Raw genomic sequence first — 20,944 nt, 5'->3', positions numbered from 1 at the left:
TACTGTTAGTTTACTGGAAATTTGCTAAGGAAGGGAGATAAATACATGTGACTAATCTGCCAGGTTGAACTAGAAATCTGGCTGAATAATTTTGCCCTCTTCTATCTAGATGGAAAAATCTCATTATTCATCTCTTGATGCAATAAAGTTTGGATATCCTTAAATAATTCTAAAAAGCAAGGAATTAATTAGTATTACATTTTGTGAATTCTGCAACACAGAACGGTGTGAAATCTAGGAAATCAGAAGTACCAGCTGCTTCTCCAGCTCACACTTTCGGAATATAAATACTTTTGCCATTTACCTTAACTGTATTTCATATCAAGATGGCATCCCTTTAAGTAAAAACATTTTAAAATTAAAAACTAGAATTCTATTTTCATCTTTATTTGCCATGTGACTTTTCTGGGCACACGCAATTCATGGTTTTTGTGATTTATTTTTAGAGGAGAACACTAAAGAATGGAACAACCACAGCTTGTTACTTTGGAACAATTCACACTGACTCATCTCTGCTCCTTGCAGAAATTGCAGGTGAGGAAATGAAACCATGATTTATGGACACTCAAGCCAAGACAGTCAGACCATGCCCAGCAATGACTGATACATGTGGGCTGTACTGCCTTTTAATTGCTAGAATTTGAGCGCTGCACTTCTTGCAAGTAATTAGGTGTTTGTATATAGCCTTTGAATGTTTTTTATTGTGTAAGCAATATGATTATTTACTTATGGTTTTGATTCCAGAATGATGTGTATGGGTCTGAATTTTGTAGATTAATTTAGGGCGTTTACTAATTCTCACGGTGGCAACAGTTTAATGTATTATAATCCGCAGGCATGTCTTGGCTGTTGGCTAGACTTAGAACACTGTGCTAGATGATGGGAACACAGTGAAATAGAACATAGTCTCTGCCCTTGAGGAGCCAGACAGGATTAACCAATTAATAACGATATGCCTTGATTAATAACTGTACTAACCGTTGCTTTGCTCTTGCTAGATGCCTGGCTTTGCACAAAGCATTCTATATGGATTATCTCAGCTCAGTTGCAAACAGTCTTTAGAAGTAGTTGTTAATGTCCTCGCATTATAGATGGATAAACTGATACTCAGAGGCCATAACATGCCCAAGTCACACAGCTAGTAAGCAGATATGAGATTGGCTTTAGATTAGTAATTCCAGGGGGCACCTGGGTAGCTCAGGTTGTGATAGATCCCAGGGTCCTGGGATTGAGTCCCACATCAGGCTCCCCACAGGGAGCCTGCTTCTCCCTCTTCCTGTGTCTCTGCCTCTGTGTGTCTCTCATGAAGAAAAAAATAAAATCTTAAAAAAAAAGATGAGTAATTCCAAAATTTGTATCTTGCACAGTGCCCAGAACATAGCAGATGATCAGTAAGTACCATTGGCTGATGTGCTGGTACTTCTGCTTTTTAGCCAAAGTAGTTTCAGCCAGAGGCTTAAAGGGGAGCACTGAAAATATATATTGCTATTTTTGGGTGAGATAGAGGAAACAGAATTGGATCAACTGGAAAGAATTCATAGAGGGGGACTTTAAACAGCGCATTACAGGGACATCAAATGGGGATAGAGGAGAGTATCTTCCCAACAGGGGAAATGACATGGACAAAGGTGTGGCGACAGGGAAATCCATAGTGATACACAAAGCTGGGAACAGAGTGACTGACCTGGAGGACAGGATTCACTGCATGGTGGATGGGAGAGGAGGCTGGGCAGATGGGATAGTTCAGATTGTGGACAGGTTCAAATATGCATCAGATACTCAAAGATTTTGAGCCAGATGAGGTATGTGATAAAGGTGGTGTTTCAGGGAGGAGTAACTAATGGCTAGGTATTAGAACGAATTACAGGGGAAAGAGAGAGGCAAAAAGACTGCTGCAAGACTCCTAGGACAGAGGCAGAGACATTGTACATAAAATTAATATCACCCCACGTAGCTTCAACTTTCTAGCTGAAATAAAACTTCTGTAGCATCTCTAATGAGGAATAGGTTCCGGAAGTGCTGAGCGCTACTAGTAGTTCTAAATCAGATTCCCCACTGATGGCAATAATTGGCATTGCTGCGGATAAGACGAGCAGCAGTATCTTTTCTAAGCTCTGTGTGCCAGACCCTTTATATACATTATTGAGTGTATTCCTCATAGCCCTACACGTAACAGAAGACATTGGGCACATACAAGTTTAGACCATAATCAGATATTATCACTGAGTCCTTAGTAATCCAAGGAATAATGAGTCAATAAAAGACCTTTATATCTTACAGAATTTGGTGTGGTTTTGTTGCCATTGTTATTGTTCTTAAATGGTGTGATGATCTCACTTGACATTCTCACTTGTGTCTTCATAATGATTTTAATTTAAATGTGTTTCCTAAATACTGGGGAAAATAGTCTTTTGGGGAGAAGACAACCTGACTTCAGATTCTGTTTGTGTGTGCCTCACAGATAAATTTGGGCAGCGGGCATTTGTGGGCAAAGTCTGCATGGATATGAATGCCACTGTTCCAGAATACAAGGAAACCACTGAGGCATCAATCAAGGAAACAGAGAGGTACATTTGTCCTGATTTATCTGGTGGGAGATCCCTCTGAGGCACTGATGGAGTTAGAGATGGGGAGCAGTAACCTCTGTGGACCAGGAAGATATGCACATATGTCACTGTGTGGGTCTGCCTTCGATCATGCAGTTGGTCTGCTCCTAAAGAAAGTGTCGCATGTCAATACTATTTTGAAGCCTCTGGGAATTTGCTATAGGAGTTTTAGGGCCAATCCCCTTGTGAAATGAACGATTCTTTTCAAAAGTTAATGATTTACCACTTCCCTCTTCTCTCTTATAGATGGGAGGCTTCTCCTATCCATTGAATTGCTTTAAGTGTATGTGGTCTACGCATCAGATTACTTTTGGTTGTGGGGTCATCCTCTCATCTGAGGTCATGAGCTTTTGTTAATGCTCTTTTTAGATTACATTGGGATAAAATAGTGAAAGGGATTATAGGGAAAAGGAGAGAAAATGAGTGGGGAAAATCAGAGAAGGTGACAAAACATGAGAGACTCCTAACTCTGGGAAAGGAACGAGGGAGAGTGGAAGGGGAGGTGGGTGGGGGGATGGGGTGACTGGGTGACAGGCAATGAGGGGGGCACTTGATGGATGGGCACTGGGGGTTATATTATATGTTGGCAAATCGAACTCCAATAAAAAATATACATAAAAAATAAATAATATTACATTGATATAGTCTATGAATCCCAAAAGTACTTTATCGACATTTCTTTAATGGCTTTTCCATAGTCCCTTGAGGATTTTGATTTGACTAGGAATTGTGTTGTATGGCATTCAACATTCCAAGAGATGTAGAAGAGCATTCTTCCATTGTAAATCTTCCCCAGGACCTAACCTATCCTGATGCAAGTTTTAGAAGCCCAACTTTTCTACAGTTCCAAATATCCTCCACCTTAAATGTGTCCTCTGAAAAAGGGTGGCTTAGGAACTGCCACCAGCTCACAGAAAGGGCAAAGTGAGCACCTTCCTCTTATCATTGGCCACATGCTGAACTTTTTTTACAGGTGTGGGTTTGTGGTCATACTAAACCTTAATCATTTTATTCTGAAACAAAGGAGTACCAGAAGGCAGAAAGGTAGCTAGTAAATTTTTTCAGTCAGGGCACAAATAGCTGTTTCATGGACCCTACAGAAACTACCATCACTGATTGCCACCCCTGTCCTGTCTAGCCCCATTTCCTCCACCCTCTCCATTTTACAGCACCTTGGGCTTATTCTGTGTCTGCCTTACCCCAACATCTATGCCCAGGAGGACTCAGCCTTTGAAAATAAATGATGAGGGCTACCTAGGTGGCTCAGTTGGTTAAGCATCTGCCTTTGGACCGTGTCATGGTCCTGGGGTCCTGGGATCAAGCCCTGCGTTGGGCTCTCTGCTGGGCAGGGAGTCTGCTTCTCCCTCTCCCTCTGCCTGCCAGTCTGCTTGCTTCTGCTCTCTCTCTGTCAAATAAATAAAATTTTTAAAAAAGAAAAGATAAGAAAGGAAATGATGATACTGTGTGAGAAGTAGCTCTCACTCTGTAAAGGAGGAGAGAGCCCTGTGGCTTCTAAATGTCTCCAGGTGCATAGGATTCCAAGACTCTAAATATGCCTGGAGCATGACACCCTGAAATGTTCCCCCAAATAGAGCTTAAGCCAGTAGAATGGCTTGAGTGCTATGGGAATACTCATGAACAGCTCAGCTGATGTTAGATGATAAAATTGCATCTCCCTGTGATTTTGCACTCTGTCTCTCTGGGTGCAAATGAGAAAGCAGAGTAATTACTACTTGTTAATCCTTAATTAGTGGTGGTGAAACACGTATAGCGTCAGAAGGGTTTGCATGGATATGAAGACATGTAGGTATCACGTTTCCCTCCTTTTAAAAAAACTACTTAAAATGCAAAATTTTATATCTTCCCATTTGTTGCTTTATTTCAGATTTGTGTCAAGAATGCTCCAAAAGAACGTAAGTAAGCTTGTTCCCCACTTGGTTTTGGATTGCTATTGTGTTATTTGTAAGATTTGTTATTAAGTTGTTTGGTAAAGATTAGTCTGTGTACATTTGGCTTACTCCATGCAGGCAGAAATGTTTTCCCAGAGCTTTAGATTGTTTTTACAGTGGACCCTCAACTCAGTTCTGTGAGGTCAGCCTTTTTTTGTCTTCTCGATGGCTTTCCCTTCCTCTCTTCTGGAACCGTCTAAATACACAGGACTGGCCCAGGGGGAGGTGGGAGAGGGCTTCAGGGATGTGGACAGATTGATAGCAACTGGAAGTTGGTTATACCAACATTGACTCTGGCCTCTTGGATTCCCTGATCTGGTCTGAAGCATGGGTGGTGTCCTGATGCCCCAGTCATTGGCCACCTTGGACCCTAATGTTTGGTATGTCACATGGCCTGCAGACCCTCAGCCACACCACACACTCCTCTTTGCAGTGTCCTGGCATTGGTGAGCCTGTGGAGGCAGTGCTGTTTCCTGCCTCTACCGCCAGCAGACTGGACCGTAGCTCCATTGTGCAATCTCTTAGATGGGCAAGCCAGACTCTCCCCTTACCAACTTTTGAGGGCTGATTGGAAACCATAAAAACCCCATTACTTTCAATCTCATCTTGGGAGAACAGATGGAGCTTTGTGGTTCCACATCCTCACCACTCCCCTTGGAGCCCTTCCCACCTGTTCAGCCTTCACCCTGGGTGACATCAGAGCCAGTGCTGCCACTAAACGTCCTGAGGGAGGCCATGGCCAGCACTCCTCCCCAAGATGTAGTTGGGGAAGGGACCACCGCTTCACTTTTAGTTTCCCATAGCAGTCTCCTTTAGAAGTTCTTCTGCTTCCCATTTTTCTTCTTGAGGGCCACCAAGTCAAGGCCTCGTCTGAGCCTTCATGTGGATGTAGGACTGGGGGTATCTGTCATTTGAGACAAAATCTTCCGTTGAACTTGGTGCTAGTCTCTCTGTTGTCCTTAGCCATGAGCTGTTTCCATGAAACCCACTACTTCCACCCACTCTTAGAATGAGGGACTATCACCCAAAATGAAGACATAAAATTATCACGTTGTATGATATGCATGTTGAGGTATGCCATGCATTCATGATATCCATAGTTTCCTTACCAATTTTTTAAATTATTATTTTCAGTATTCTAGAGTGAAGCCCATAGTGACACCACGTTTTTCTCTTTCCTGCACTGACACCTTGTTGAATAAACTAGGAAGCATCGCGAAGATCCATAATTTGCATATTCAGGTGGGTGTTTTTCTCCTATACATGCCTCTGTCAACACCGGCAAGACTTCTCAGTACCCTAAATTCTGTTGGTAATCTCCAGTTCTTCTCCTGAGATCTCCTAGAGAAATAGAATCAAACGACAGGAAGGGCTCTTAGAGACATCACCTAAATCTGCTGCTTTAATTTCCCAGATAAGAAACTTAAACTTCCTTTTACCCTCAATTTTCTTTGATCAAGCATGGAGAGACAAGGCCATCATATGTAACCAAGCCAGATCAATGAGACACTGCTTACCTGTTCTCTGTAGGATAAATTTAATACATTTCTTTCCCACTTTTCTCTTTTATTTGATCCTTTTCTCAGTGTTCTAGGCCTTCATTTTTGGAGGAACCACCTATTATTTGAAAAGCAAAAAGAACCTAATTTCTACCTTACAAAAATGCATTTAAAAGCCCTTTTGTTCTGAGTTTCTTAATTTAAAATCAGGAACAAAAAAAGTGTATCTTACTTTGTCACTAAATGGTTGCAATTTAGGAATAAAGCACTTTTTTGAAGCTTTCAGCTGGGTTAAAATTGGGATTTGCAAGCTCCCCTTCCCCCGTCCAAGCTTCATTACAGACTGCACTAAAATTTTCCCCCTTAAGAGTTGACTATCTTATAACAAAGGGCAAGTTAGGGAAAAGGCAACACATTGATTCTTTATCATTTATTCTTTATCATTGATTCTTGATTATTTTGTTGAGGCTCATTAACTATTCTCATTACCCTTCTCCCTTTTCGGAGGACTGTGGTATTTGTATTTTTTATTCAATCCCATACAATTGTAGGGGAGGAAAAAGTCATCCTTGACCTTCTTAGAGTCCCTGGCTGGGTCTGGAGACTAAATTGACAAAGGAGAAAAGCATACGAATGTATTTAATATAAGTTTTACATGATACAGGAGCCTTCATAAGGAAATGAAGACGCAAAGTAAGAAACAGGAGCATTTCTAGGCTAGATTTGGTGACAAGTGAGCAGTCATGGAAGAATATGATCGTTGTTTGGATTCTTCTGAGCACCCCTTTGTCTTCAGAGATAAGGCTGCTCCTTTCCTCCAAGTATAGGATGGGCACCCTCACATAAAAGTTTTTTGATCTGTTACAGGGATGATGGGGAGGGGAAGGTCATTCTGATCTTCAGCTATTTTCCTTCAGCTTAAAATGTACAATATACTACAGTGCCACATTTGGAGGTAGTGTGTCCTGAACTCCATGAACACAAAACAAAATCAAGTATATCTTTGCTAGAGGTGTATGCATGTGTGCATGTTCATTCAGCATTTATTCAACCTTATCAAAGTGAAAAGAATCATCTGCTTGACCCTTCTTCCCTTCAGATGCCCATGTATTTCCTTAGTGGTCTAGATTTCCTCAAGGCCAGGATAGAGCTCACCCTCTAGGTAGAACACTCTATTTTTAGACCATTGCTCTTTTTTCTCTCATTTGGTTCACACTCTACCTCATGGAGAAAGGGAAATGGCTTTGCTATTCTTGGAAGTGGCAACTTGCTCATGAGTTTTTTTCCCATAATATGTACTCATCACCAGTTGATCTGGAATGATTTTTGTTTTAGGCAAGGGGATGAAGTGGTTACACTTAAATGTTGTGTCTCAAAAGTACTTACTGCCCTCTCAGGGTTTATGGTGCCCTGGAGTAAGGTTGGTGTGTGGGCCAGGACTCATTTGTTTCTGTTGGATGTGGATTTTTATGGGCTCTTTTTTGGTGACTTCAGAATTGTCAAACTCAGTTATTCGCAAACTGTCTTCTGTACAAGAACTTATTTTGGAAGCTGACAAAGTGGGCAAAATGAGGACAGTGTTCTTAAATCCCAATCCTGCTTCTTCCTGAGACACAACTTGTTTATGCCTTTTACATATTGGATTTCTATGAATTTTTATATGAATAACATATTCAAAACTGGAAGAGTTTAGAATTTAGAAAATCACTCATTTAGCCCAACCCTAATATTTGAGAGATGAGAATGTAGAGACCCAAAGGAAAGAACTGATTCACCCTAAGACAAATGACTAGGCTCAGAACTTGGGCTAGCATTCATCTCTCCTTGTTCAAGTTCCAGTTTTCTTAAGAAAGAACCATGCTGTCTGTCCTTTTATGACCAATAAACTCTTTTCTTAATGGCCAGTACCAGAAGAGGCAAGTTGCCACAAATAGCTAGGTTCTTGACTCTCTTCAAGTACTTTTTATTTTTATTCATTCTTGCTATGGAAAGAACATAATATGGATTAAGGTTAGGGCTAGAACATTACATATCGATGTAATTATCATGCTCACATTCATAGTTTCTTTTTCTTATAGATGTTATGTATAATATGAATAATTGTTTTCAATAAAGCACATGTAGAATCTTTGTTGTCTTATATAGGCAAGTAGAAACCATCCTTATCATTGTTGGGATAGGAAGTATGATTTCTAATGGTATTTCACATTAGAAAATTGAAAATATTATTTCTTTTCTTGTAGAGCCACATAAGTGAAAATATCAGTGAAGTTGAAGCTGTGAAGAGCCTGTTTTACGATTATAAAAATTACACAGATGTGTATGATAGAAACAATCTTCTGACAGATAAGGTACATTGCATATCATGACATAATCTGTGTAAAGTAGGGCATATTTATCTACATTTTAAGATCTCAGTAATGGAGGGCAGTGGGGAAAAATGAAATAATAAAATAAAATCTCAATAGTAATCTTCAGACTTCAACATGTGCACATTTCCCAAACTAGAGTAAAGCTTATACACCACGCGTGCATGGATGTATAGTTAAAAATTGGCCTGAAGTTTCATGCCAGTAAATAAATCTAAAGACTTCTTTGGGGGTAAGAATGTCATTTGGCCCAAGGATATTTTGTCAGTATCCATCAGAATGTAAATGTGCATTCCCTTGAGTTAGCAGATGCATTTCTAAGGATCCATTCTGTAAGGAATATGAATAGGAATGTTAATTAATGTGAAAGTCAGGAAATGTCTATCAGTGGGGGATTGTCTAGATTATAGAACATCCATAATTAAAATTTTATCCAGCATTCGCAAGAATGATGTATACAGGCTCACAAGGAAGAATGTTTATAAGGGTTGTTTGTGTTTGATGTGTGTATGTGTGGGTGCATGCTCACTTAAAAACAATGATTTGGAGGGGCATCTGGGTGGCTCTGTGGTTAAGCACCTGACTCTTGATTTGGGCTCAGGTCATCAACCCCATATTGGGGTTGATGCTGAGTATGGAGCCTGCTTGAGAATCCCTCTGCCCCTCCCCACTTACGTACTCTTTCTTGCTCTCTCTCTCTGTCTCTTAAAAAAAAGTATAAGGGAGTACAAACATTGAATGTTAAAAAACGGTCTTCCTGAGGGAGAAAACAGAAGGACTTTTTACTCTATTTTTAAACACTGTGGTATTGCTTTAAAAAATTAGTATATAATACTTTCATAACTAAATAATTTTACATTAATTACAATTAATATAGTGAGGTGACACCTCATTACAACCATATACCCCTTGGCCTCCAATGAATTGTACAGACTGCATGGAGAGTTGAACCTACTGCAGCAAATAAATTCTACTGCAGTGAATAAATTCTTTCGGATGATGAACAGAGGGCTGAATATGACTACTTTGAAAGGTTAATATTCTACATAGATCTTGTAAATGCTACGCTGTAATTTTCATCCTCCTTTACATATATTTCCATATGATTAATAAATTAACCTCCTATTTGCATGTTAATTTTATTTGCACAGAATTTGGGAAATTTTTATTTTATTAATAATTCTGTGGTCACTGAGCTGTGTCTCCCAAAGGAGAAAGCTATTAGAAACAGGTTTTGTACTGAAGGAAAAAGAATTTTGAAAGAGTAAAGCCTTTTTATTTTATTTTATTTTATTTTATTTTATTTTATTTATTTTATTTTATTTTATTTTTTTCTTTTGAGTAGAGTTGATGCACAGAGCATTACATAATGATTCAACTTTTCTCTGTTATGCTGTGCTCACCACAAGTGTGGCTACCACCTGTCACCATACAACATATTACCATTGACTATATTCCCTATTACCATTGATTATATTGCCTTTTATTCCCAAGACTTATTCATCCCTTAACTGGAATCCTGTGTCTCCCATTCCTCTTCCTTCATTTTGCCCATCCTCCTGCCTCTTCTCTTCTAGCAACCATCACTTTGTTTTCTTTGTTTATAGGTCTGATTCTGCTTCTCTTTCTTTGCTTATTAATTTTTCTTTGTTTTAGTTTCCACATATGAGTGAAGTCATATGGTATTTGTCTTTCTCTGATTTATTTCACTTAGCATAATAACTTAGCATAATGCCCTCTAGGTCCATCAAGGTTGTTGCAAATGGCAATATCTCATCTTTTTTAAAGTTGAGTAATATTACATATTATATATATATATATACTGTAAGAAAGGCTTAAGTCTTATTTAGGAAATCCCACAAATCTTACCAGGACTAAATAGAGAAGTGTTGTATGTGTGCAGTGCCTGCCTTCATGGATAATTTTGTCTTCCAAATTAATAGATACATTTCCTAATTTTGTGAAAATGTAAATATAGGTGATAAAACAGTTTGGGTTTATTTTAAAGATTTTTTTATACTTATTCATGAGAGACACAGAGAGAGAGAGAGCCAGAGACACAGGCAGAGGGAGAAGCAGGCTCCCAGCGGGGGGCCTGATGCAGGACTTGATCCCAGGACCAGGATCAAGCCCTGAGCCAAAGGCAGACGCTCAACCACTGAGCCACCAGGTGCCTCTTAAACGGTTAATTTGGTTGTGTTAACTATACTCAAATTTTAAAAAGACTTAAAAGATAGATAAATAAAGATTATTTGGTTATATGTGTTGAGAGCATCAGTGCCTGTATTTAACTAGGAGCAGAAATAAAAGCCCAACTCTTTCCAGGATTATGCCTACAGCTTCCATGTCTGACAAAGGAAAACTTACTTATAGTAAGTTCTGATTAAGATAGGAATAAGCACAACCCCACTGGTTGCTCACCATGTAGAATTAGAAAATAAAGTAACTTGGTTGTTTTCTAAAGCGGAGATGAAGACAGCATAGTATCTTTGAGCTGGGTGGATATCCTATGCTGTAGATCACCTGGACCCTCATTATTTTATAGATTAAAAAAAAGAAAAAAGTAAGATCCACATATTTGCTGAGAATTGTGTAATCCAGTGTTTTTACAGGCCTTTTTTGAAGAGTAACTTGTACATGGATTTTATACATACAAGTAATCATAAATGTTCTTATGAAGATGTTTACAGACAAGTCACAGCTTTTGTCTGTGCCTGTAACATCTTGCTGTCAGTGAAGACTATTGGAAACGTTTTTAAGTGGTAAACTCCACACAGGATACTCTTCTCTCCAGACAGTGATGGCACATGGCTGCTACCTTTCTGCAGAAGAACTGCAGGTATTCAAGGAACGAGGAGCAGCTATCTCACATTGCCCCAATTCTAACTTATCGTAAGTATGCAATAATTAGTTGGTAGTAGAGTATGATCATTTGGGTTGCAAATTAGCAGCTTAAATACCTTTGTTTTCTCAGTCATGCCTCCAAGTGTCCTTCTCCTAGAGTTCTGTTTGATTGGGACAGGAACCAGATAGACGCACAGAGGCTCACCTGTGCATTGATAGGGAGAAAAAGCACTCAAAAGAGGATATTTTTGCCTTTGAAGAACACAACATCTCTTAAAATTTTTGTGCAAAAAATGGGACATTAGGAAAAATAACAGAAAGAGTTCAAAACCTACAGCATTTTGGGGTTTGAGCTAAGGACTACAAGAATGCATATGCCAGCCAGGTGTTCTCAAGAGAGGGGACTGACTTCCCATTACTTTGCATGCTTTGTAGTCAGAAAGGTCAGTGCTATGAGAAGCACTCCATTGTATATGTCATGCTGCTGGATCCAATAGAATGTCAGTTCACACAGGAGGGACCATGTCTTATTGTAATTTCCTAGAATTCAAAGCTTCATTCATAATTAGTTTTTAACCCTTTCAAAGGTCTTAAATCTTATAAGGGAGTCAGATGAAAATTATGACCTGTATCTTCAGAAAAAAGCTCATAGAGATAGAGATGTCACATCTAATTTCAGGAAATTCATAGATCCCATGATACCCATGGATGCTAGATTAAGAATCCATGTTCTAGGATTCAATACAGAAAGGATCTCATTTCTAGTGCTAGTTGATCCAGACTATAACTCCTCCCACTTAGAGGCAGGTTGAGATTGATCATTCATATATTCATTCAAGGAATTTATTTAGCTTCTACTAGATTTTAGTTTTTTTGAGGATTACTTTGTGTCATCTTGTTTTGAGTTCCTGGAGAAGCAGACCATGATACAATCCATGTATGAGTAGTTTATTTGGGAGGTGATCTGAGGAAACACTTCTGGGGATTGATTGGTAAGACAGAGAAGGGAAAGAAGTCAGTAAGAACGTATCATCAAGCATGTGACCACTGTAGGCTCCTGAAGTTTGATTCTTCCAGAAAACTCAGGGAACCAATGTACAAAACAGACCTCAAAGTCATTCTGCCCAAGGGGTGAGGAAGCAGGGATAGTTATCTCCACAGATCTGTCAGTTATTGTGGAGGGCTGCTGGGTGAAGTGAAGAAGCATTAATTCCCTGGAATTCCTGACCTTCCTGAAACAAGGGCAGAGTAGGTTGTGTCATGGGGAAAGAGCCCGTTGGTAGAGTTGGGAGGTACTGGTGATTGGAAGTCTAGGGAGTTGGCCAGCAAAAAGGATGCATGTCAGATGTGGTATAGGAAAGGCATGAAGGCCACAGAGCTATATTTCTGGTGTGTATTGAAAGGTTCCAGAGTCTTCTGGTTTTCAGACATGATGGGGCATGACAGGGAATCTTGTCCATGTATGGCGAGGGACCATAATTATGGTCTAGCAACTGACCAGATAGGGAAAGGATTTAAGATCCCATGGGTTAGTTATACACTATCTAAATTAAAAGATGATCCAGTTTTGCAAATTGAGGTTGGAAGTTAAATTTCTTTATGGATAAATTTCTGTTAGATGGTCACTGCTGTTCTTTCTCCAACAACTTTAAAAGATTTATTGCCTGTGCATTGGGGCTTCGACAATGGTAGTTAGGTGTATCTTCAAGCAAGACCACTTTGACCTTTGCATCTTCTCAGACTTCTAAGGAACACTTTAGTTTTCCTTTGTTTTTATAGAAAGGTGGCACATCTAGTAAGCTCAAGGTCATAATGTCCAGAATTCAGCCTGGAACCTTCTCTCCTAGCTGCTACGGTCCTCAGCAGCAGCCTGTGAACTCTCAGGCCCTGACTCATTCGCCTGCACCTCCTTTCTTAGTAGTACCCTCTTTGATTTTGGAAGTCATTACTCACTCAGGGTAACAAAGGATCCCAGACACAGAGGAAAGATGATGCTTTATAACTTCTACTTCTTAACATAGAAGCATTGATAAGTTGGTTTTAAAAAAACAAAACACTGAAGACCAATAGACTTTTGCACTACCTGAAAGATCGACTTTCTTCATTTATTTTTCCTTATAAATGATCCCATTTTCCTTCTGTTTCTTGCTGTTCTGTACCTTCCTGAGATTAACCTCGACCCAAGTACTAAAGCTCCTTTATGATCACCTTTTACTCTGGGACGTGCGATTTGGTTTGGCTAATGTGTTTGTGTCAACATGAGCTGATATGATGGGAAACATAATTTTAGTGAAATCGCCATCATTATTGCGTTGGTATCCTCTTTTTTGGTTGGAAACACATGGGTCCCCTTGTTCTGACTATCTCCTCTCTCTACAGGCTCAGCAGCGGCTTTCTCAATGTGCTAGAAGTCCTGAAACATGAAGTGAAAATAGGGCTGGGTACAGGTCAGTAATTTGCTATTTGGATGTGGGCAAAGTGGTCGAGTAGGTGCATAATTTTATGATGTGACTAATTTTCAAGCAACAGTTTTATGTTTAAAAATTTAGTTTTATTATCTGGTAAAACTCTTGAGCTAATAAAATAGGTTGGAAGCAGGAAGAAAATGTATAAAGAGGGAAGAGTGTTGATGAGACTAAATTCCTGAAGGCCATTATCCTTGCTTACTGTCAGAGATTAGGTAAAAAAGGGTAGGTCCTTCTAAGTTGTGTTAGGGGGGTTTTTGTTGTTGTTTTTTTTTTTTTTTTAATAAAAAAACTTCTTGATTTTTTTCTTCCTCTTTTGTTTTGTCCTTCTGGCTAGATTTTGATGGTTTGGATTTGTATGGTTTTTGTTTTCAGTAACTGTCATCACAAATATTGTCTTGGAAGAAAATTATTTGATCTTGCCATAGTGAGCACAGATTCAGTCTATGCCAGTATTGAGAACTTTGAGATATATGAAGAACTTGCTTTGCTTTTGAGCAGTGTTTAACAAAATGAGATTCCAATTCCCACAGGCAGTCTGTTGTTTGCTGACTTGAAGGACATTCTAGGTGGCTGATGAGTTAGTGATGTCTCTATTTTTTACAGTGTATTTCAATTGTTTTTCCTGACTGTGGGCAGTGCAGCTCACTTAGAAAGTATGAGACAGGCCCAAATGCCTAGGCATATCCTCTGTGAATCTTTTATTACTGTGTGTGAATAAACTAAAAAATTTTTAAATGGGTGTGGGACGCAAGGATTTATTTTTTGTTCTTGATGCAGTTGTCTTCCTGATACTTAAAAGCATTGGGATGTTTGCATATTGATGATGATGGTTGTCATCCTTTTCTGCAATAACTCACATTTCAGTTAATTTTATACCAGCAATATTAGTAAGAAATACAATAAAACAAAATGAATTATTCATATTTTTAAAGAGATATGCTAGATTAGATATTCTCCCCAATTTTATATGAGTCAAAAGAACTACGATATTTAAAAAAAAATTCTCATTTAAGTCTTCAATCACGGAGACTGTGGTAATATGTGGATATAGTCACAGGTGTTAAGGTAGTTATTTTAACTTCACAGAAAAGCTTTAACAAATAAGAAAAACATGGCCAAGAATTTTTGTTATATACTAGTCTGTTAATGAAAAATTTTGTAGACAGCCAAAAATCAGGTGGGTATTGCTTTCCAGTTTTCTAGAATTTTGGTCTCCATGATTTAAGCTCATCACATCACTTCCATTTCTTGACTTTGAGTTGTATAGTGATGGAAAATATTTATGTAAAGTTTTGTCACTTACTAGCTATAAGAGTTTGAGCAAATTTCCTAAGACTTCATTTCCTTAATTTCTATAACAATAACATGAGTAATAACTATGTCTATCTTACAAGCTTGTTTTGAAGCTTAAACGAGAAAAAAAGTCCATGCAAAATGGTTAGCATATACTTGGCAGATTGTACTAGTCAATAAATATTGGTTTAAAGGGAAAGAACAATGTTGGTGTATTGACCAAAGGTTTGATTAAATATGATATATTGACTTATGAATTGGGAAAGTACTGTTGCATTTTACACAGTCTCTGTTGTAATAGCCCTATTTTGTTCCACTCTTTCTGAAACACAACCTTTATATACCAACCTGCCTGTTCCACGTAGCCTTCAGAAGATCATTTAACCTCACACTGTGGGCAGAGAGCAGATCCAAAAGTGGTTTGTTCACCCTGTCTATAAGAAGTGGAGGCAGATCTGGACTTTCTCAACTATTAGATAGGAGAAACCCACATGAAGTTTAACAAAAATATTGCAAAACAAGAGAAAGTCATATCAAAAAGAATGAGGGACACCTGGGTAGCTCAGTTGGTTAAGTGTCTGACTCTTGATTTCAACTCAGGTCATGATCTCAGGGTTCTGTGATCAAGCCCCACACTGGGATCCACAGTGGGCATGGAGGCTGTTTAAGACTCTCTCTCCTTTGGCTCCCCTCCCCGCTCATGTGCAATGTGTGTGCTTTCCTCTCTCAAAACAAAAATCAAATAAAAACAATGAGAAGATGAGCTTATCTCTGAAAATGCTCTACTTCAGGATCTAGAAGAAACTTTCAGAAAATTGCCATCATCCGTGGAGTACAAGAAGACATGGTACTATGAAAAGACCGCAAGTTGTGATGGAAAAAGGAATTTTTTAAATGAAAGAAGAAAACTGAGGGAAAAAAAGAATGAGAAGCATGTAGACAATCCTACATGACGGGAGGGAGGGTAAATTTTACAACCACTTTGGAAAACTGTTTGGCAGTTTCTTATAAAGTTAAATATACCTCTACATATGACCCAGTAATTCCATTTTGGGGTATTTACCCTAGAGAAATGAGCACATATGTTTTCAGAAAGAGTTGTACATGAATGTTTATACCAGCTGCATTCATAATAGCCCCACAATGGAAACAATCCAAAATCTTGCCGACAGGGGAATGGATAAGCAAACTGTGGCGTATTTATACAGTGGAGTGCCACTTAACATTCAAGAAAGTAGGAGCCATTGATACATGTGAAACAAAGGTAAATTGAAAAATATTTTGTTAATTGAAAAAAGCCAGGCACAAAAGAGTACATGCTATATGTCTCCATATGCATGAAACCTAGGGACCAGTAGAGCTAGCATTATGTTGATAGAAATCAGAAAGTGGTTGCCAAGGGTGGGGTATGGGGGCAGGGAAGGAAAATGCCATGAGAGAGCTTATTGGAGGGATGGAAATGTTTAATATCTTTCTGGAGGTAGTTAAATGACTGTGTACAATTGTTAGCATTGGTCAAACTGGGTACCTGAGTTCTGTGCATTTTATGTTATCTCAATTATATATCAATTTAAAAATAACAAGCCATGTAGGAACCTATGAGGAGTAGAACGATTGCAGAAAATTAAATCAGTGATGTGGAAAACATGGTTGATCAAAGACCAAAGGGGTGTTTGAGAATGATCTACATGGAGCATAGAAAGCATAACACTAACACAGGGGGTTTTCCTGACCCACGATTCAGAATAAATGGAATAGAATTTTTGAAGAATAAATCTTTTCTGAGCTTAAGAAAGAACTGCATCATATTCAAAGAGAACTTACTCTGCCTAGGCTAAGTCATAACTGAACACATTGTGGCAAAATATTGGAATTGCAAAGAAAAAGCGAAAAAAGCCCTAAAACATTGAGGCAGGGAAAAAAATGTCAGTTATCAATAAAGCAATTAAAAACCAGTTTGGTTTCAGATATTTTTGCTGGCATGAAAAATACCAAGAACAAGAAAGAGTTTGGAGCCAAATAGTTGTTACTTAAGAATATTATATTGGACGAGATTTCTCCCTCATGTGTGAAGGCAACAAAATTCTCAGATGTACAAAGTTTTGGAAAATATTCTCCCCATGAATTCTTGGAAAAAATTACTTGAAAATCTACAGCATTCAACGAGTTTTGAGACAAAAACAACCAAGGTCTGGGGAAGTGATGGTAAATAGTCTATCAGGGAAAGCTAAGTCTATTTTAGCTAAGCTAAGCTAAAATAGAAATAAGATTTTAAAAAATGTAAAAGTTTAAAAAAAGAAAGCAAAATCAAAAATTTATCTTAAGAGGGAGTATGTACAATGTTAGAAGTAACATTTTAAAAAATTATCAGGCTGTAAACCTTAAACTGCTCTCAAAAAATAAAGTCAATAAACAACAACTACAGACATATAAAAAAATTAAAATGGCAATATCAATCAAGAAGGGCTTCCCTCAGGTTGGAAGAGGTTCCCAGGACCTGAGTACCTGATAGTTATTTTTGAAATCAAGTGCCAGGTCCTTGAGTTTGAGTGTTATATATTCCTTATACCATTTGAACATCTTCAATCTTTGATCATAAATTTTAAAAATAATACATACTCTCCAAGAAAAAACATTCCAGATATTAAAATTCTTCTATTTTCTGATTTTGTTAACAGAAACTGAGAAATTGTGGTTTATGTGTAAGGTTGAGAGGATGAAGATGTATTTGGCAAGTGGGAGCAAAATTATAAGTGTATAAAATTTCTCATCTCAGAATCATGAGACATAGTAAAAAACAGTAATCTGAAGGGAAAAAAAATGGAACAAGTTTACATCAACAAGACCTATGAATTCGTTAAAACAAACGACATATACATGGAGCCAGAATCCCACTCTTTTCCCCCAAAGATTTATCCATTTATTTCAGAGAAAGAGAAAGAGAGAGAATGCGTGCATGCATGTACGTGTGAGTATGGGGGAGGGAGAGAGGGAGAGAATCTCAAGCAGACTTCCTGCTGAGTGTGGAGCCCCACTCAGGGCTCGATACCTGACCCTGAAATCATGACCTGAGCCAAACCAAGAGTCAAATGCTCAACCGATTGAGCCACCTAGGTACCCCCAGAATTCCACTTTCCAACAACTGTTTCCCATCCATCTTACTTGTTCCATTACTGCCAAAGTAACAGTTCTTTGATCAGTCTACAGACTCTAAGCCACTGATTCCATGCTTTCTCAAATTCATTGTTCCACTCTTGATTAACCCATCTTAAATGCCAGAGTTCGTTGCCATAATCATTCCCTTGGAAACTTCCTTGCTTCTCCTGTCCTTGCTTTCTTTGTACTCACTTTGTATTCACTCAAAAGCCCAGCCTTCTTGGTTATCCCAACTATTCCCCTTCTCAGTGTCTACAGCTGAGCAGCTAGAAATTGCTGGGAAAAAAAATTCTCCAGTGGGCTTTCATTTTAAATTTTGTTCTCAAATCCCAGATGGCCCTCAGCACTACACAAATAGACAATTAGGTTGCTCTAATAAGCATGTGTCCCCATATTCCAAGGCAGCCTTTTCTTATTTTTCCTAAAATTTCTACCCTGAGGAGTGTTCTGTTTCTGCATTGTACTGACCCAACCTGTGACTCCTTAATATCTCCTGAGTCCAGCCCCTTTTCCCAGACAGCCACCACCACCTGATGCAGGTTGCCATGGTTTCTTGCCTGCTCCTGCACTAGCCTCCTAATTGGTTTCATATTCATCTTGGGCCTTTTGAATCCTTCCCTTTTCATTTTTTTTTTTGAATCCTTCCCTTTTCAAAAGAATTACAACAAAAATCAGACCATTTCACACCCCCTCCTGCTTATACCCTTCAATGCGGTTTTGAATACGCAACCCTCATTCCCAGGCACACAAAGCTCTGCACAGTTAGAGGCCCATCCACCTCCTAGCCTTGTGTCCCACCACTCCCTCTTTCCTACACTGGTTATTTTTCAACCCGCCCTAGGAGTCACACTCCTTTCTACCAAAAGACCTTTGTGTATTCTGTTCCTCTGCCTGGAATGCCCTTTATGACACTCTTTACATGGCTGACCTCTTCTCATTCCTTAGTTTAAATGTCATTACCTTAAAGAAGGCTTCTCCCTGTAGAAATGGGCTTTCCACGTCCATTTTCTCTGCCATTAGCTGAATACAATCTAGAGTTAACATCTGTTTGTGTGTGTGTCTCTTTTCTTTCCCCTTCACTAGATAGTTGGCCCACATGGAGCCGGTAACTTTTATTTATGAGCCTTAAATAGATGAAGCACATAGAAGATGCTCAATAAATAAATGACTGTTGATGAATGAATGAATAAATGAATATGAAATGAATACACACATATCCAATCATGTCGTTTTACGTGTCCATTGCTCTTTGACTCAAGTTTTTACTTTCATATGGTTTCTTTAGAGTCTTTTTTTTTTTTTTTTTATTTATGATAGTCACAGAGAGAGAGAGAGAGAGAGGCAGAGACACAGGCAGAGGGAGAAGCAGGCTCCATGCACCGGGAGCCTGATGTGGGATTCGATCCCGGGTCTCCAGGATCGTGCCCTGGGCCAAAGGCAGGCGCCAAACCGCTGCGCCACCCAGGGATCCCTAGAGTCTTCTTGTAATTAACAGTGTCCTTATTGTTGACTCTGGCAAGAAGTGATGGTGGTGTTCTTCATCATGGTAGTAGCCGGGCATGGGGGACCAGGAATGCATTTTCTGCAAAATTCATTCTTTTTGGTCCCTCTACATACCCCATCTAGTTTCCATCTCTTGGTCCTTATTCCTCTGCACTTATGTTATTTAATTGGATTTTCTCAGCAGCTGTTAAGATAGGTGATGTAATTTCTATTTTCTGAGAAACCTGAGGTTCAGAGTTACTAAGTAACTGACAAAAGGTCAACAAAGCAATAAAGTTCCAGATCCACAGTTCAAAACCAGGTCAGTAAAATGTGAAGCTCATTATTTCTCTTTCCATCCATCACAATGTCTCTTGTGATATGATAAAGTGAGGATTATACCTGCATTAAATGTGCTGCAGAGGGAGGAGGAAGCCATTGAATTCACTGGATAGCACAGGGATCAGGAAGTTACTCTCCATGGAAATTTCTGGAACAAAAGCTTGACTCCTCCTGACTAAATACCACACTCTGTGTGATCCAGGGTTCTTCAATTCATCTGCCCAGTATTGTTCCTATTGTTATTTTATTAACATAACCAAAGAGTATAAGAAGATAAGCAACATAATAAGACCAGTCTCAAAATTATCTCAATAAATTGCATTGCATTGTTTTCTAATCTGTCCTTATTCTTTCTATATTGATGATTTTGATTAGATATTGAAGAAAAGACTTCTTCCTGCCATATTTCATAAAACTTGTTTTTATAACTGCAAATATTTAAGTCTTCCATGTTAATACCATCCTAACAGCATTGCTTTTGCTTTTGTTTCCTTCCAGTCTTTGTCCTCGTACAGCTGAAACCTTGAACAATGTAGGGGTGAGGGACGATGACCCCTGCATAGTCAAAAATCCATATATAACTTTGACTCTCCCCAAACTTAATTATTAACACTCTACTGTTGACTGGAAGCCTTACCCAAAATATAAATAGTGAATTAGTTCATGTTTTGTATGTTATATGTATTATATATTGTCTTCTTACAATAAAGTAAGCTAAAGAATAGAAATTGTTACTGAGAAAATCATAAGGAGAACACCTGGTATGGCTCCTTCAGTTAAGTGTCCAACTTTTGATTTTTGGCTCAGGCCATGAGCATAGGGTCCTGAGCTCAGCAGGGAGTCTGCTTCTCCCTCTGCCTTTTCCCTCCATACACACTCTCAAATAAATAAATAATCCTAAAAAACCATAAAGAAGAGAAAATGCCTTTATAATAC

The 20,944-nt window shown here is 38.7% G+C and overlaps 1 protein-coding gene across 1 annotated transcript in view; it reads left to right on the top strand.

Moving 5' to 3' along the window:
* The window catches only part of GDA (guanine deaminase), a 79,503-nt gene that overhangs the window by 47,967 nt on the left and 10,592 nt on the right, over positions 1-20,944 (top strand). Inside the window, exons 4-10 of the mRNA XM_072838119.1 lie at positions 447-534; positions 2,462-2,567; positions 4,492-4,519; positions 5,690-5,797; positions 8,298-8,405; positions 11,218-11,315; positions 13,647-13,714. Of these exons, the coding sequence (XP_072694220.1) occupies positions 447-534; positions 2,462-2,567; positions 4,492-4,519; positions 5,690-5,797; positions 8,298-8,405; positions 11,218-11,315; positions 13,647-13,714 (604 nt within the window). The remainder of the gene's footprint in view (positions 1-446; positions 535-2,461; positions 2,568-4,491; positions 4,520-5,689; positions 5,798-8,297; positions 8,406-11,217; positions 11,316-13,646; positions 13,715-20,944) is intronic.

Source organism: Canis lupus, chromosome 1 (assembly GCF_048164855.1).
Source record: "Canis lupus baileyi chromosome 1, mCanLup2.hap1, whole genome shotgun sequence".
Classification (NCBI taxonomy): domain Eukaryota; kingdom Metazoa; phylum Chordata; class Mammalia; order Carnivora; family Canidae; genus Canis; species Canis lupus.
The sequence above is the reverse complement of the archived record's forward strand: the minus strand, read 5'-3'. Positions and strand labels throughout refer to the sequence as shown.